The sequence below is a fragment of the Protopterus annectens genome, chromosome 15.part0 (assembly GCF_019279795.1).
Source record: "Protopterus annectens isolate FY-2018-M chromosome 15.part0, PAN1.0, whole genome shotgun sequence".
Taxonomy (NCBI): domain Eukaryota; kingdom Metazoa; phylum Chordata; order Ceratodontiformes; family Protopteridae; genus Protopterus; species Protopterus annectens.
The window spans coordinates 761,538,800-761,555,947 of NC_056749.1; the positions used below are offsets into that span (position 1 = coordinate 761,538,800).

Below are 17,148 nucleotides of genomic sequence, written 5' to 3' on the forward strand. Positions count from 1 at the left end.
ATTTCTAAGATGAAAATAGTAAATACATAATGTAAAAAAATAGTTGTCTATGGGGTGAACAGAAAGATCAGGTCATTCCAAGGTTAGTACAGATACCCGGGACCCTTTCAATAACCATAATCTAAAAATGATATAAAACCATTATGCAATGCATAAAATATATTCAGCAATATACTACCCAAAAAATATGTAAATAAAATAATTGTTGCATGATATGAGTTTGGTTCTTATTGCGGTTTGCTTTAAATAAGTAATAATAAAATATGTTATATGGGAAAATACTAATCCAATGTTAAGAAAAATAATTATTTGAAGTGTTTTGCTTATAATGTTTTTTCCTGGATTTTGGATTATGAATTTTATTTCTAGATTTAAATGTTTGCCATACAGGAGGACTGGTACACAGTATAACTGCATGCCAAAGCCCACTACAATTTATAAAAGTATATATATATATATATATATATATATATATATATATATATATTACACAACACTGCTTAAACACAGTATGCTATCTATATCCCACATGTGATTATATAATTTCCAGTGGATTATACATGATTTACAAGTTGTATAGTATCTTTGTGTGGGCTGGTGTCAATGGAGAAATTTATAGGCCTCTGTTTGTATACAAATGATTGGTGACTTGCCTGGTATCACAGTAAGCTTTCTTCCCTGTTACTGTAGTGCTTAGTACATACAGCATAGCAATATTTCAATACTTAACTAAAAATAAATTAAAATATTACTCTGTTACATATTAGGAAATACTTAACCCTAGTGGAATTCTCCTCACTGCAAGCAACCATACTGCCACAGTTCCACTGCATCATCCTGCATCAGGGTGGCACTCCAGAGCTCCTCTCAGTAGAAGATTACATTCCACCATCTCCTTCCAACAGGAGATTAAACTGCTCCAGCTCCTGCCAATAGGGGATACACTGCTCCAGCCAGTAAGAGATTACACTGCACCAGCTCCTGAAAGTAGGAGATTACACTGCACTAGCTCCTGAAAGTAGAAGATTACACTGCACTAGCTCCTTCCAAAAGGAGTTTGCAATGCATCAGCTCATGTCATTATACAATTAGGGTAATGACCCCAGCTCCATAACAGGCTTGAGGAGTGGTCATTCTGTACCAGTTGTAGCTGGACATGATGACAGAATATAGGGCAGCAAAAAACAGATAGTTGGTATCTGACTGACACATACCTTATTAACTGTCTGCCCACTGCTGTGCTATGTTGTGTTTCAATGCCAAAGAGCATCTGTAGTACAGGAGAGCAAAGCATACATTCTGAACCATTCGTACATACAACCATTTCTTTGTGCTCCAGTGTATTCAACCATGATCCGTGTCTATAGATTGTGCCACTGATCACAAAGATACTAAGCACAGTGTAAAGAGCATAGATAAATCTTTTTGCACTAGGTGTATGTATACCAGTACCTGTAGAAAAGGCTGATTGATGTAAGGGAAATGTCTTCATACTAAATTGTGATTGTGAACATGTGATAGTGGCAAAACTCTGCTCTTTCCTAAAATATGAAATAACTGCACATTGTATATGGTTTCCTTTCTTTTTCTGAAATGGACCCTTTAACTATGTACTTGCAGAGATTGCATCCGAGTCTTATGGAGTGATGAGTTTTGGATCTTCATATGTACTTTTTCTTAACTAATCCTGCTCTAAGCTTCGCTGCATCCTTTAGTTATACAGTACTTTCCATAATTTCTAATGTTTCCTTTTAAAGTGGATACTTCAGATGGTAGTTATGTCAAATTATCCAAACATAAAGTTAATAAATGATAAGTATTGCACTCTTTACAGATTTAATTGAATGAAGATAAAGAAATTCAGCATTTTGCATTAGTTTGATGTAGTAACAGATTAAACCTGACACATTTGGCAGATTTCTATTGTTCACCATCCAAAAATACTACTGCTACTTGTAGCACCCGACTGGGTATCTGCTAGTTAAACCTGGAGATGAACAGATGCTGCCAGATGCAAGTAGAGCTGAACAAGTTCTGTACAGACTTATCTTCAAACTACATATGCTAGGTGTAACGCCTGCGCCTTGGCCATAGCCCAGCAATCAAGGAGTCTCAATCCTCACCACTAACACCAGAGAGGGCATCTCATATATGAGAAAAGGATAACAAATACACACAGTAAAGTTCAATTTCCATTAAGAGCACACAGAGATCACAGTCAGTCCAGGGCTGGTTGCTCCCTTGCTCTCCATGTCCCCAATATGACTCCCCACTGGCACAGCTGTAGGGTCCAGATCTCAGCCAGCTGGGCAAGCTAAAATCTCCAGCACCATCTCTGTCCAACCAGTGCTTTGTGTCCCTGCCCAAGTAGCTGACACGCACACACTTTGAGATAAGAGTTTATACAACCATACAGATACTTCTGGGGAAGGCTAGCACAGGTTCTCCAGCTGTGCACCTTTTACCCAGACTATACAGTAGTACCAGTGACCACCACTCAGCTAATATTTATCAGCTACTCAAAGGCCCTTAAAAGGGTGTCCAATTATTACTGTGCAATGTTATTATCCAATCGGTAGCATAACTAAACAGTCAAGGCTTGTTAGAGTGACTTGGTAGAGGATCCTTATATACATGCACTGTACTCTTAGAGCTTAAATTATCTCTACACAAACCAGCCACAGTTAAAGGTTTTAAAATATTTAATAATAAATAATACAAACACAAGACAATACTTTCTACTACACAGTGCTAGTCAAGAGTTCAGAGATCACAGAGAAATACTTAAAATAATTCAGTAGTACAGTTCTGACATCACAGAAAAAAACTCTTAGACTAATCTTTCTAGTTCCTAGCTATTTCTTAAAGAAAAGACAAGTTTAAAATAACTTACATATGAGCAAGACAGTCGTGTGAGTTGGATGGTCAAGACAAAAATGATTCATGTATTCTGATTCTCTCTGTTTAAATTGTTGTTGCAGTCCTTCTTCCCATTACATCATTTCACACTTTCCTGGTGTTCCCAGGCTAACCATAATTGTTATCTTGCACCAGCAGGAAACTACAGCCATAAAGACATTCCACATGTAAACTCTAGTAATTATTCCTTAAGTTGAAACAATAGGCAGGATGCTTCACTCCAGACTCATCGACTCCGAGTTTTTAACTTCAAAGGGACAGACATGAAATAATTTAAATTTCAAAGGACAGACAAGAAATGCTTGACTTAGCTTTCTTTACAGCAGAGGGAAATGTTGCTACATTGTTTGAAGTTCAACATTACACAGCATATTCTTTCAATTAAGAAAACAAGTCTGTAGTTCAACATTCATATTTACAAATGATAGAATTATCTATAAAATTCTGTCTGGCTAGGCTGGCAGCCTTCATCTGTCCTTACCCATTCTTCACACTAGGTAACTTCCCTCCTCTCTTTTGGACAAAGATTTATACTAAAAGAGCCCAAAGACCTCAGTAACCATGTGCAGACAGTATCATCCCATTGGTCTGCCACCTCAGCATAAATGGTACTCCTCCAGCCAAACAGTCTCCATCTTTGTCGCATGTCAAAAGATTCAGGTTCCAGTCTATATCTATAAAATGACAAATCTACTAGAATTTCAGATGGCATAAGTCTCTTGAGCTCAAATCTAAAGATATCTGCCAATGTTGCAAAATTTTCTCAATTGCTTCACATCATAATCACCAAGATAAACTCTAATTTGATTTATTATTGCAGTTTTACAGAAGCTCATAATTTGCTGTCAAGCTAGTATCTTGCTTTATGAACAGACCAGGCAGAATATGAATCTGATACAATCCAGTGACTAATGCTTGTGTATTTTTCTGTCAATAGCGTGGCATGTTAACATCATATGACAGAGTTTTTGGAGCGCAGATCCTTAATGATACATTTCAAAGCGTGACAGTATAATACATGCACACCTATACACTGTAATGTTAAACATACTGTATATCCACTGCACATCACTGGCATGTATACTCTGGAACAAGCTACCCATCTATGTCAAGCAAAGTTCTTCATTTGCACTCTTCAAGAAAAATCTTGATGAGTGGATGGGAAATAGGAAATACACCCTGGGGATCACTTCTGTGTCTCTGCTCAACAGTGGCACAGGAAAATAACTTTCTTGGGTGGGGTAAGCCATGGAACCTTGCTGGCTAGGCTTACGTAGGCCCTTGGGCCGATAGCCTAGTACCAACCTATGAACCTATATGACAGAGTGCTTTAGAGCACCATCCTTAATGATAAATGTTTTAAATGTTACTATATAATACGTGCATACCTGTACACTGTAGTGTTAAGCATACTGTATATCCATTGCACATCACTGCTACTAATATAGCTTCTTATCTGTGCCGTACTGTCTGTTCATTATGTGCTAAGGACTCGTGGTATTTATCTTTTTATTATCTTTATCATTTCCTTTGTTCTGATGAACATTTAAATATGTGCATGATCTGATTAACAACAAAATGAAACAAAAAAAAAAGACTATGTGCTGGATGATTCCAGTCCAGTGTTTATCATACAATAAAGACACACAAAAAATACACAACAGATAGGATATGTAAAAAGCAAACATGCATAAATACTTACATACACACAGACACACACACACACACACACACACACACACACACACACACACACACACACACACACACACACACACACACACATGTATTCACATACATAGATACATACATAAATAAATGCTTTAAAACCCAAGATATCCTAGTGTGTGTTCACATTCATTCAATTTATTTATTTATTTTTTTCTTGTATCATATAGCAAGCAAACAATTAGTTTGAGCCTTTAGTATTAGGTAGAGTTTTATTTATTTATTTATTTATTTTACAGAAAACTGTCTTTTGTTATCTTTAGTCTTTGACAGTTTTCCCCCATTTGAATGCATATATGCTCAGTTTTGTTTTTAATTCAGATTTGATTTATCAAAATAGGGGCTTCCATTTTTACTGTGACCTGAGTTCAAATACAGAGCTGGGAATGGAAGAGTCATCGAGGATGACAGGACAGATAGCTAACATGCAGCCCTTTTCCCTCCTTTTCTAATGAAAGGAGACCATGTAGGTTGCATAGACATGTAACTGCAATGGAAAAAGAGCGTACATATGCACATGACAGGAGTTAATGTATGACATCTCAGATACACAGCGACTGCTGGTTCTTGCTCATGCAGAGTGTTTGTGCATTTGGTAGAGGCCTAAAGATAAAAGAATGGTGCAGCATAGGATAGTCTTTGTTTCCCCTCCATATGACTGCCATAAAGCTGAAAGTGATCTCTGTGTGAACACTGCCTATGTCTATGGCATAAACTAGTTAGTCTAAGGGCTCATACATAGGTACAGCATAGGAGAGGAGCACCTGAGAGCAGCTGACTGACAGATGCACCTGAAAGTAGTGGATGCTAAGGATGAAGCTGCCAGGTAAGAGGAAATGAGGAAGGTCTAAAATAAGGTTTATGGATGTGGTGAGAGAGGACATGCAGGTGGTTGGTGTGACAGAGCAAGATGCAGAGGATGGGAAGAAATGGAAACAGATGATCCGCTGTGGCAATCCCTAATGGGAACAGCCAAAAGAAGAAGAGCTAGGAGAGAACAGTATAGAAGTGGATTAATTATATTTGTAAGACTGAAACTTGAATGAAGTATTGCATACTTTTATTTGATATTTTCGTGTGTAACATAAACTGGTGTTTTTTGGAACTTCTAAATAGTTGAAGTTTTACAACAGTCTTATCATCTTGTCAAGATTATGTGTTTTTTTAACTATTTGACATATAACAACACAATATAAAAAGTATAATGCAATACTTTGTTTAAAAATCCCATGGAAAAATAAAGCAATCCATATGACTGACACAATTTGTTATAACACTGAAAGTAAATTAATTTTATGTCCAACTTCATGCACCAGTTATACAAATTAATATTCACATAGGATACAGCTTACATTTTTTCTAACTTTTTGGTATGATAGTTAAAACAGTGATTTTGTTTTGCTTAGTCCTATGCATAAGGCTATTAGTAATTTGTATGATTGCTTTATAGAAAAAAGGAGAACATTTGTCACTTATCTGACTAAATAATTTCATTGTTCTTTATTAAGCAGACACTGTAACAGAAGTGGAAACTGATATTTATGTGACAAGTTTTGGGCCAGTATCAGACACAGATATGGTAAGTGTTTATTAAATATTAAATAAATGAATCACATAAATCTAGACATGTTATGTGCATATATTTGTCCATAATTCCTGTGCCATACATCCTTTTTAAGCATATATTCTTTAACAATACCAATTCTAACCATACCATATCATCAACCTTACTTAGCTTTACCTCCTACAATGTATAGAGCCCCAGTTATGCTTATGATCCCTAAGTCAGCATATCTCTACAGCTTTGGCTAATACATCATTACAGAGTTATCATTCCACTTTCATAAAAAGGCCATCCTCACTTTCTTACAAGTCCTTCGATTTTAGTTTACATTTCTCAGTCTATTTTGTTTCATTTTCTATTTCTTTCGCCTGTGTCTGACACTCATTGTTTTTCAACCTTCATTTCTTTACACTGGCTTCTTTAATATTCCAAATAAGTAGATTATAGATTTTCACTCTTTAGCGGTAACAAATTAAAATTTTGATGCAAACAAAAAAAAATTAGTGTCTTCCTATTAAAGAAACTGATTTGCTTTAATAATCAACTGTGAATAGCATATTGCAAACTGGATGAATTTTTCTTCTGTACAGTGAACTACTGAATTAGAATAACTTTGATTGAATTTTAAGGAAACTACTGTTTACGCAGTTCATGATGTGTATATAATTGTTGCTGTTAATTAAAGCTGGTTTACATTAAATGATCTTGTGCACTAATGTAGAAAACAGACTTCCCTATGCTACTCGACCGAAACACTTCTGTTTAAGGGATATCAGCTTTGAAAGCTGTAGAAACTCTTTTGTTTAAGGGATATCAGCTTTGAAAGCACTACTAATCAGATACATAATTTCCTTTTTAGCACAGAATGGTTGGTGAGAGTTAAATGATCTTGTATGAATGCTCTTCTGAATTGCAATATAAATAGTTGTGTTTGTAAAAATAGCTACACTTAACTTTACCATTTGCATTTATAGAGAATGGCCTGACGTGAGTTTTTTTTTTTTCCTGAAAAAAACAATACTTCATTAAATGGTATTCAATTACTGGTCTATGGTTTCCAATATTCAGGCAGATTTAATGATTAATTGATCTGCAATGAATAAAAGCTTACCCTTAATATGAAAACCACTACCTCTGGTTTATTGTTTAATATTGGTGTCTTTTCCACAGATGCTACCAAGGAAGAAACAGCAAATGTAATTAAGGATAACCATATTTGAGGTGCTATGGCCTCAGAGTTTGTGATATTAGTTTAGTGATAGTGAGGAGTGACCTCCAAGCCAATAGGGACCAGAGTGTTTACCTTAATTTGGTTTGAAATTTCAAGATTTTGCAAGATTCTTCCTTTTAATATATCAGTCTTGCTCTTATAGACTGCAGTATTAAACAGTCAAGCAGTCTGTGTCTTACATGCATCACAACCAAGGTATTTTCTAACAATCAGGACACATGCTTATAGTTAATGTAAGACATGAAATGCCATAATTACACGCATAAATCAGGGAAAAGACAGACATGTTATGCTCCTTTCTAACATCAAAAACATGCTTAATAGGCTTTTGTTAATCAATACCTCACTGGTGTTCAGCCTACACATAAGAGTTGTAGCAAACTCAAACAGCTTTAGAAGCTGTTAAGCACTTCATTCCGTTCTTTTTTGTTATGGCTGCTTCCTGTGTATCACTGGCCATTGTGTTACAGCTTTCAAAGCTACACATTTTCTCTTTATTTTTGTACAGTATGGGAAAAGGCAAGGCAGAACTCTGTGCACTACCAAAACTTATGATTGGGTCTCTGTGATTGTAATCCAGTTGTTATGAGTTGTTGGCATGGGTGTCAGTTTACCTCTACAGCATTGCTCAATTTCTTGGAGCCATATAATGAGCTGTTTATGTATGTAGGCTCAATCACAATCCTCTGTATTATTATTTGTCAATTGCAAGCTAATGATTACAATTCTTCAGAGCCTCTTAGTCAACCTATATTCCTGTGTCAAATGTTTAATGTTCAATATTAAGGCAATGCCTAAATGCATTTATTATTTATGGCACATATGGTGTACAAGTTTTATTGCATTGCCCTACCAGAAGAACATGAGGTTTTTCCTTTGCTTTAAGATTTCATATAAAAAAGAAAAGGGAAAATTGTGGGAATAGTACTGTTTGGATCCCACTACCATTTGACAGTCAGGAAAACCAAATAATATACATTACATACCTGTTAGTCTTACTTCCTTGTTAGTGAATATTTTGAGTGTTGTGTGTCTGAGTTAATAGACGAGGATAACACATCTACAGCCACCAGAAATATAAATCAACATAGTTGTATTAAGGAAGGTCAGTTTTAACTAAGTTAGCTAATTTCTATTACCAAGTAATAATGACCATAGATCTAGGACTGACCTGTGGCATTGTTTTATTTGATATTACAAAAGGCTTTGAATCATTATCCCATCATTCTATTTGTTAAGTTTAGTACAACCTTGGATTTAATTGTTTTTAACAAACTTGGTCAAAAAATGGCTGACAGACTTAGAAGGGTGCAAGTCAGATTTTATGACAGTTCACAGAGGCATACCTTGGGTGGGTCCATTTTGAGACTGCTACTGTTTAATTTAATCTTTTACACTATAACTAAACATAAGTTATTTTGGTTAAGCAAATATAAGATGACTGTAAGATAGGCTTTATTGTTACCAGAACTAAGGATTATAATCATATGGACCAGAATACCAGAATATATATAAAACAAATGACTGGGGAATCAATGCAGACATTCTTTTTTTGTAAAGCAGACAAACATTCTGTTCTATAAAGTCTCCACTTGAGTATGTTATATAATCCAAGGACATGGGGATAACTATTATTAATAATTTTTCATTTTCAAAAAAGTTGATGGTTAGATATGAAAGGCTTTTGTAAAAATGGTCTGTTACTTAAAAATATAAGCAACTGGAATATACATAATATGATAAATCTTTATACAATTTACATTAAACCCTTAATTGAATTTAATTTCTCTTTTTGTAGTTACTCTTTAAGTGATGTTATTAGGCTTGAAAGAATGCTAAAACATTTACAAAAAACAATCACAACCTATCAGTATGCGGATACTCTGAAACATGGAAAAGGTCTAACTTATCCACACCACAGAAATTACAAAAGAATATTGATTTTTGTATAGAGAGTTATGAACTCTGAAGAACTGACAGCATTACTCAACACTGGAATTGTTTCCAGCAATAAAACACTTAAATAAAAAAGCATGAATTATAAAGTTAGATTGAACAGAACTAAGCTGAGGAACTCTTACTGTATATATCTCAATCGATGCCCATACCTTGGAATTCTGTTCCTTTAGCAATAAGGAGTCCAAAATAGTTTAATGAAATTTAAGAATAAATTGGATAAGTGGGTTGGAGAAGAGGTATGTGATCCTTACTTTAAGGAGCCTGGGTTCCTAGAAAGCCTTATGGGCAGAATGCAGGATATCAACTTATGGACTTAAGACTTTTTGCATGAATGCAGGCCTAAATCCTCTTACCATGTTATAGTCCTGCATTGACTAGACGAAAGCAATCCATGGTGACTTTCTGCCCATGAATACAGCTGCATTTGCTGTCACAGTAATTATATAAAGTATGGACAGAGCAATATGGTCTGGTTTTATAAATACACCAGGTGCACTGTATACAATGCCTTTGTAGCTATCACAGGCCTACAGATAATGACTTTAACAAAAATGCATCTGCAAATGGTGACCTCCTTTTTAATGTCCCTGACCTCCTGTATGGGGTGTGACACACAATATTCCTGTATTTCCTTGTACAGAATCTCTTAGAAGAGAAGTTGTAAAGAACTAATTTTATAATATATGTTATTTTGTTTTATTTTATTATGGAAAAATAGGTGCCCTTTTGATGGATGCAGTTCAGTTGGTCAAGCTGATTTAAGTTTTTATTTGTAGTGCAAATTTAGGTAAAATAATAATTTAAAGATTTTTTTGTATACTAACAGCATTAATGAAGGCGGTAACATTGTATGAATTTGACTTGTTCATAGCAGATACTTAAAGTAATAAATATTGGTCACTAACTTGAAAACAGTAAGAAAGCAAAAACTGCATAAGTATATTGAGGGTAATTATGAGATGAGGAGGGGTGGAGCATAAGCAGCAGATGGGTAAAAAAGGGTCTATATTACATTATTGAGTGATGAAAAGGGCAAATGCTCTTTCATCAATATGAAAAGGTTGAAATCCCTAAAGAGTGAAGACACAGAACAGCGATTTTTTTCCCTGGGAAAAAAATCACTGCTCCGCAAAAAAAAAAACCCACTTAAATATACCAACTCTGAGATCACACCATAGTGGAGGAAATGGCAAATTCCCAAAGACAGCCCACCAATTTTTTACCCTGGGAAACACATTGATGGTGCGTATTTTCGCTCTTTAGGGGTTTCGACCTTTTCAGATCGTTGAAAGAGGGTTCGCTCTTTTTATCATTTGATAAGGTGATATAGACCTGGTAAAAAATTAAAGTATAAAAAATGAATATAAGCATGCAGGGATGTTATCAAGAGTAGTGGTCAGTAGAAACATGACCATACCAATGCTGCATTACTGGGAAAAGCTTCTCAGTATTATGCAGCTGATTTACTATAAATCAAATGATTATAAATATAAAGAAAACATAAAACTATATTATTTGGAACTGAAACAAATCTCAGACCCATGTTTGTTACCTGTCCTAAAGCAGAAATAATTAAAAATGCCTCCTACTTCAACTGTATATGGTTGTGGCTTGATCCATTGCCAAGTGTGAAAAAACATTTTGAACACTTTTAAGCCAATGTAAAGAAAATGCTTTTTTTTTGCTGCAGGAATATATCCTACTCTGTGATAACAGAAGAAAGGCTACTTTCTTGCAAGAAAAGGGTATCTCTGCAACAGATGGAATATACTATGACACTTTCAGTTAATACTTCAGGAAGAAAAGTTTACATTACCTACAAAAACTCTCTAATGGAGTATGTGTCATTTGATTTTTGTGGATCTAAGGAGGTGACACCACTGTAAAAAAAAGCTTTAAGAGACAGTCTACTGTGTATTATACAGATGTCTCGGCTTCTGGTCTTTATCATGTTATTCAAACTAAGGATTATGCAATGTTCTCAAAGAAAACATTCATATAAGACCTTTTCATTTCATAGGCCAGAAAAAAGCCTAGTTGATGAATTTTCATTTCTTGGGCGAAGGATATGGGACATGCTGTTCACAACCGTAAGGCAATCAACAGATGTGAAACTTTTTAGATATTGGCTATTTGTATATTTATATTTTGTATATTTAACTTATGGAGTCCTCTATTACAGGTGGCTAATTAATCTGTTTGCTTTCTGAAATACTTGATGTTAGGAAATCACTTACTGAAATACTTGATGCTAGGAATTCATTTACTTCTTGACAGCCCCCCCCCAATCCTGTATTAAATAATATATCATATAATTTTATTTATCTCCTAAGTGATGCAAGTTACAAATTGTAAAGTAACAGAGTTGCTGCTTACACAATGAACTGCATACCGGCTTTATTTTCAAAAGTTTGTCTAGTAGCATTGCTAACACTGGTTTTGTATTTTAGATTTTATGATATTATTTCTGATACAAAATTATTGGTGAATGACTGCTTTACCAAATACTTGTATCTCTGATGGATGTTCTTCGTTTTCCATTGCTGCAGTCCTTACTGAGGTTAGACTGTGCCAGGTTAGTGTTTGAGCCAGAGGTTTTGCCAGGAGTTTCCATGGAGTCCCAGGCAGAAACTTTACTGTTACAGGATGTGCCTTCTCAGGAGGTAGGCCAGGCTGAGGGGCTTCTCAGGTAACTGTTCTTCCCTCTCTTCCCAAGGTAGTTAGAGCCTCTCCTTCTGTTGCCAAAACTTCTTTGAGGGGTAGGCCTAGTTCAGCTTCAGTGGTTCTGTACCTAAGAAACATATGCTTAAAATGGCAGAAGATTTGATTACAATGATTAGAGGTTCTATGCCTCCGCCTGATAAGAGGCCTAGGGTGGAACCGAAGACTTGCAGGAGTATCCTACTTATTCTGATTCTGATGTGGATGATTCTTTCTCATTTTCAGAGACTCTGCATTCCATGAGGGAGCATTTTAAATGGGAAGGCCAGGATTACTCTGATTGCCTTTAGCTATTCCTCCTGTGTTGAATGTGGTGGAAGATGTTTTGCAGAGGCTTCCTGAACCCTGACTCTTTGCCTCCTGCTCCTGTTAAACCTGATAGGTATTATAGCTCATAAGTATTTGTTTAAGAGTCCTAGGGCGGACCCAGAAACTGTTTCTCAGGGGCCTAAAGGTGTTAAAGCTTCTGTGGTTAAAAATCCTGTTCCCACTGATAAAGAGGCAATACTTCTTCCACTCTAGCCATGAGAGCGTTGAATTGTCAGTTTCACATGCTAAAATATCAAAATTATCTCCTTTCACAATTGAAATCTAAGGTGGATGCGAAGGTATTGAGTGTAAAGAGTTGCTGGATTTGGTTCATGTGTCTGAACAAGTGGGTAAGCATTCTTTGCAATGTGGTTTTGATGCTGTACAGGCCTCCTCGAGGGTGGCTGCTACTAGTTCTGTTCTCATGCCTGGTTGAAGGATCAGAATTTAGCTGAGCATGTTAAGACAAGGATTTTGGATGCTCCTTTACAGTCTGATGTGTTGTTTGGATCAAATGGAGGACAAAGCTAAGTCTATGCAAACTGTTAAAGATTTTTGCAGGTGCATTAGTAGGAATTGGCCTGCTAAGGGGTGGACATATCCTGCTTATGATTCCCAGTCTAAGTTCACCTGCTCAGACTTCTGGTGAGAAGACTGTCTCTTTTCAAAGAAAATTGGGATTTAATTACTCAAGACAGATGGGTGTTGGATATCATTCGGAGACCAATTTTGGATTTATCTCTCCTCAACACTTATCTGGACATTCCCAAGTTCAAGATGTTGTTTACCTCTGCTGGGCAAAGATCACTGGATGGTAACTTTAGATCTCAAGGAAGCTTACCTTCATGTGCCTATAAGGCTAAGTTGCAGGAAGTATCTAAATTCTCATTATCAGTTCTCTGGTTCTGGCTCCAGTGATAGCTTACTTCAGGCTACAAGGAATTCAAATCTATCCTTACTTGCCTGATCCTGGCTCAAGAAAAGGAAGACCTTCTACAGCATCTGGAATTTGTTATAGCAGTGCTAAGATGCCTAAATAAAGTCCAGTCTAGTACCCTCTCAAGACATGTGCTTTCTGGGTGTGAGACTGAATACAGCAGCCCGGACAAACAAAAGAGTCTATCACTTTACTTCCATCAACTATCTCATCAGTCCGTGCTGACTGCAAGGACAGTCCTTCAAGCATTAGGGTTGATGGCATCTTGCTTCCCAATGCCAAACTGCATTATCTCAAAATGTATGGACACAGCACTGCCAGGATTTGGACACTGTCATTCAAATAATACCTTGCCTTCAAAAGAATTTTGTGGTGGGCTCAGGAATGTCACCTAAACTCAGATTTTAACGACAGATGCCTCGGACATTGCTTGGGGAGCTCATCTAAATGGAAAGTGGATACAAGACAAGTGGCCTGCCAGACTACAGCATCTACATATCAACATGAAGGAGATGTTAGCAGTCCAGTTTGCATTAATGGCTTTCAAGGAGTTACTTCTTCCAGGGCAGGTGTTGATTCTAACAGACAACACAACTGTCATGTGGTACATCAACAAGCAAGGCGGAACACATTCTTATCCTCATGATTTTATGGGAGACTGCGCTAAGCTTGCAACTAACTCTTCAGGCAAGGTTTCTGCCCAGATGTGTTAAGCAGACAAATCATGGATGTGGAAACTGGATCTTCATGTATTTCAAAAATTGACAGTGTCATGGGGAACTCCAGACATAGATCTGTTCGCTTCTCCACTAAACCACCAGCTGCCACAGTATTGCACAAAGGGGTTTCATCACACAGCTTGGAAAGTGGATGCTCTGTCTTTCAGTTGGAAAAACCTTCATCCTCTGCCTCTTCTTCCAAAGGTACTATTAAAGGTCAGACAAGACAGGCCAAGGATGATTTTGATAGCTCCAGATTGGCCTCGGCAACACTGGTACCCACTACTACGGAGTCTGGTAAGGAAGCCTCCATGGCCTTTACCTCTGATTCCTCATCTGTTATCTCAGAAGGATGGTCATCTGCTCAATGTCAAGCTTCACTCTCTTCATCTAACAGCCTGGCATATTCTGTGTTGAAACACAGCAGGTCTCAACTTCCTCAACAAGTTTTAAATGTGATTATGGAAGCTAGAAGACCTAGTACAAGGAAAGTGTAAAATGGAAGAGATTTTTATTTTGGAGTACAGCAAAGAATTTTTATTGGACAAAGGTTTGTCCTTCTCTTTTGTTCAAGCAGTTTCTTAGACTGCTTGGGATCTCAATTTTGTGTTGGAAAAACTTACTCTACAACCTTTTGAGCCTCTGCTGAATTGAAATACTTGTCATGGAAGACTGCTTTTCTGTTGGCTATTACTTCTGCAAGAAGGGTGTCTGAGTTGCAGGCCCTTATGGCAGTAGAGCCATTTTGATTTTCCATAAGGATAAATCCTTCCTTTATGCCTAAGGTGGTTTCTAGTGTGGCTTTAAACCAAACTATTCATTTGCCTACTTTTTATGCAGATCCCCAAAATAAAGGGGAAAAGATTTTGCACACTTTAGATGTACACAGGCAATTGCGTTATTATTTAAGCAGGACTAAGGATTTTAGGCAGTCTCAGCAGTTGTTTGTTTCTTTTGCTTTGAGTTCACAGGGCAAGCCTGTGTCAAAACAAACTATTTCTAGGTGGATTGGCTTTTGCATTGCATTTTGTTATTCCCATCATGGCAAGGAGATTCCAGCTGGGATTAGGCCTCATTCCACTAGGGCTACTGCCACTTTCTAAGGGGTGGCAACTAAGGATATTTTGGAAGCAGCTACTTGGAGTTCAGTGCATACTTTCTCTAAGCATTATCACCTTCCTATCTACTCTAAGTCTAGGGCTGGTTTTGCCACAGCTGTTTTGCAAGGCATGTTGTCAGCTCCTGCTTCTTTATGATTTGCCAGCCTCCCTTACCTCTGCTTTGGGATTCGGACTGCAGCAATGGAAAGCGAAGAACATAGTACAGTTTTGTACCTACCATAAATGTAGATGTTCCACTTCCTGTGTTGTGGTGGTTGTGTAGGTGAGGTTAGTTACATATATATTTTTTATTTTTGGTGCAGGTATTTTGGGCCTTGTCTTTTTAGGGTCTTCTGACATCTGGGGCAAGAAAAGACTGAGGATATGGCGTCGGTCATGAGGACTGCAGCAATGGAATCCTCGAACATCTACATTTATGGTAGGTACAAAACTGTACTTTTTATGTTGTCCTCTAACTTTTTTTAGCAACCTCCAAACTGAAACACTTGTCTACCAGTAGATCACACTACTTTTAATATTTATTCCACAATGAAATTATGTCTCAAGTGTTTTATAAAACATTTGCATCTTTCTGGATGATTATGATTATACGCTACCTATTATGTTTCATTTTATTTTAAGTAACACCATCCTCTTGCAGACCCAACTCCAACAGTGGAGTGTCAGAATGCATTTTTTCATAGTTGAGTGTGTTTATGTACTAAATCTTGCTTTCTAATGCAGAATTTACTTCCCTTGATATATTACTATAATATTGTTAATATTTGTAAGCTGTGTCTAAAGCAATAACTTAGATGTCTGAGGGTTTTCATGTTACCTGGCATGTTTTACTGTAATTTTTGTAACTTGTTAACTTTGTTAATATTAGCTTTGCAATAACTGTATATGGAGCTTTTCTCCCCGGTCCACCATTTAAAATGGGCTCATTCTAGCCCAATGGACTTTTCCGGTTAATAAACTGCAAATAAATAAAATAAAATAAAATAAAATAAATTAAAAAATAAATAGACTCACTGCTTTCCTAAAACCTAGAAACTGACAACATCTCAATATACTTTTGCACTATTGTTGTAAATATGTAAAATATATGATAATTTTCATAGATGCTTTGCAAATATTATTGAATTACCCATGCCCTGCAAATCACATAGTGAATAGTTTACCTTTCATCCTTGCTAAATCATGCCAGCTTACAGATGCCACACAACCTGCCATTATTAGAGTACTGCTAACATTAATTTCTAAAAGCATCGCATCTCTGGCTGTGCTCCTCGTGGCCAGTTATGTTTAATGCTGGTACACACCTTGCCAAACTCAACATTTTTTTTACATTAATAAAAAAAATGGCTGCTATTTCTGACTTTTCACAACCTGTCTGAAAAACCTTTCAATAGTTCATGGGCTGTTCTATCCAAAATGATAATCTGAATGGGCACATACAAAAAAAAAACATGTCATCTTAGACCAGTAAAAAAAAGTGCATAAGTAAAGCTGGTGGTGGAATACAGAAGTCCAGGAAGTCATCAAAAGAAAGGAGTGCAAGAAAAAGTGGAAGTTAGAAAAGATGGACCAGGCTAGGAAGGAATACTGGTTGGCTAGCAAAGAGGCTAAGAAAGGAGTTGCAGTAGCGAAGAACAAAGCAACAGAGCCACTCTGCCAACTTCTGGAAAGTGACTCAGCAGGTGGCACAAAAAAAAAACTACATTAGGTTGTAAAGCAAACACAGAAGAATAAAGAAGATAGACACTCTTCTTAAGGGATGCTAGCAACAGCCTGCTTACCAGTACACAGGACATCAAAAGGCAGATGTAACGAGTACTTCCAGCAGTTTCTGAATGAAGAAAACTACAACAGAAGCTGTACAGACACAGACACAGCTTATAATGAAAAATAAGGAGGAGCCCACATTACAAAAAGTAAGAGAAACACTATGGAAAAGA

At 36.6% G+C, this 17,148-nt stretch overlaps 1 protein-coding gene across 1 annotated transcript in view; it reads left to right on the top strand.

Moving 5' to 3' along the window:
• The first annotated feature begins 6,136 nt into the window (after positions 1 to 6,136).
• Positions 6,137 to 17,148, top strand: part of LOC122790049 (gamma-aminobutyric acid receptor subunit alpha-3-like) — a 1,812,576-nt gene continuing 1,801,564 nt past the window's right edge. Inside the window, exon 1 of the mRNA XM_044057615.1 lies at positions 6,137 to 6,226. Coding sequence (XP_043913550.1) covers positions 6,224 to 6,226 — 3 coding nt within the window. The 5' untranslated portion in view covers positions 6,137 to 6,223. The remainder of the gene's footprint in view (positions 6,227 to 17,148) is intronic.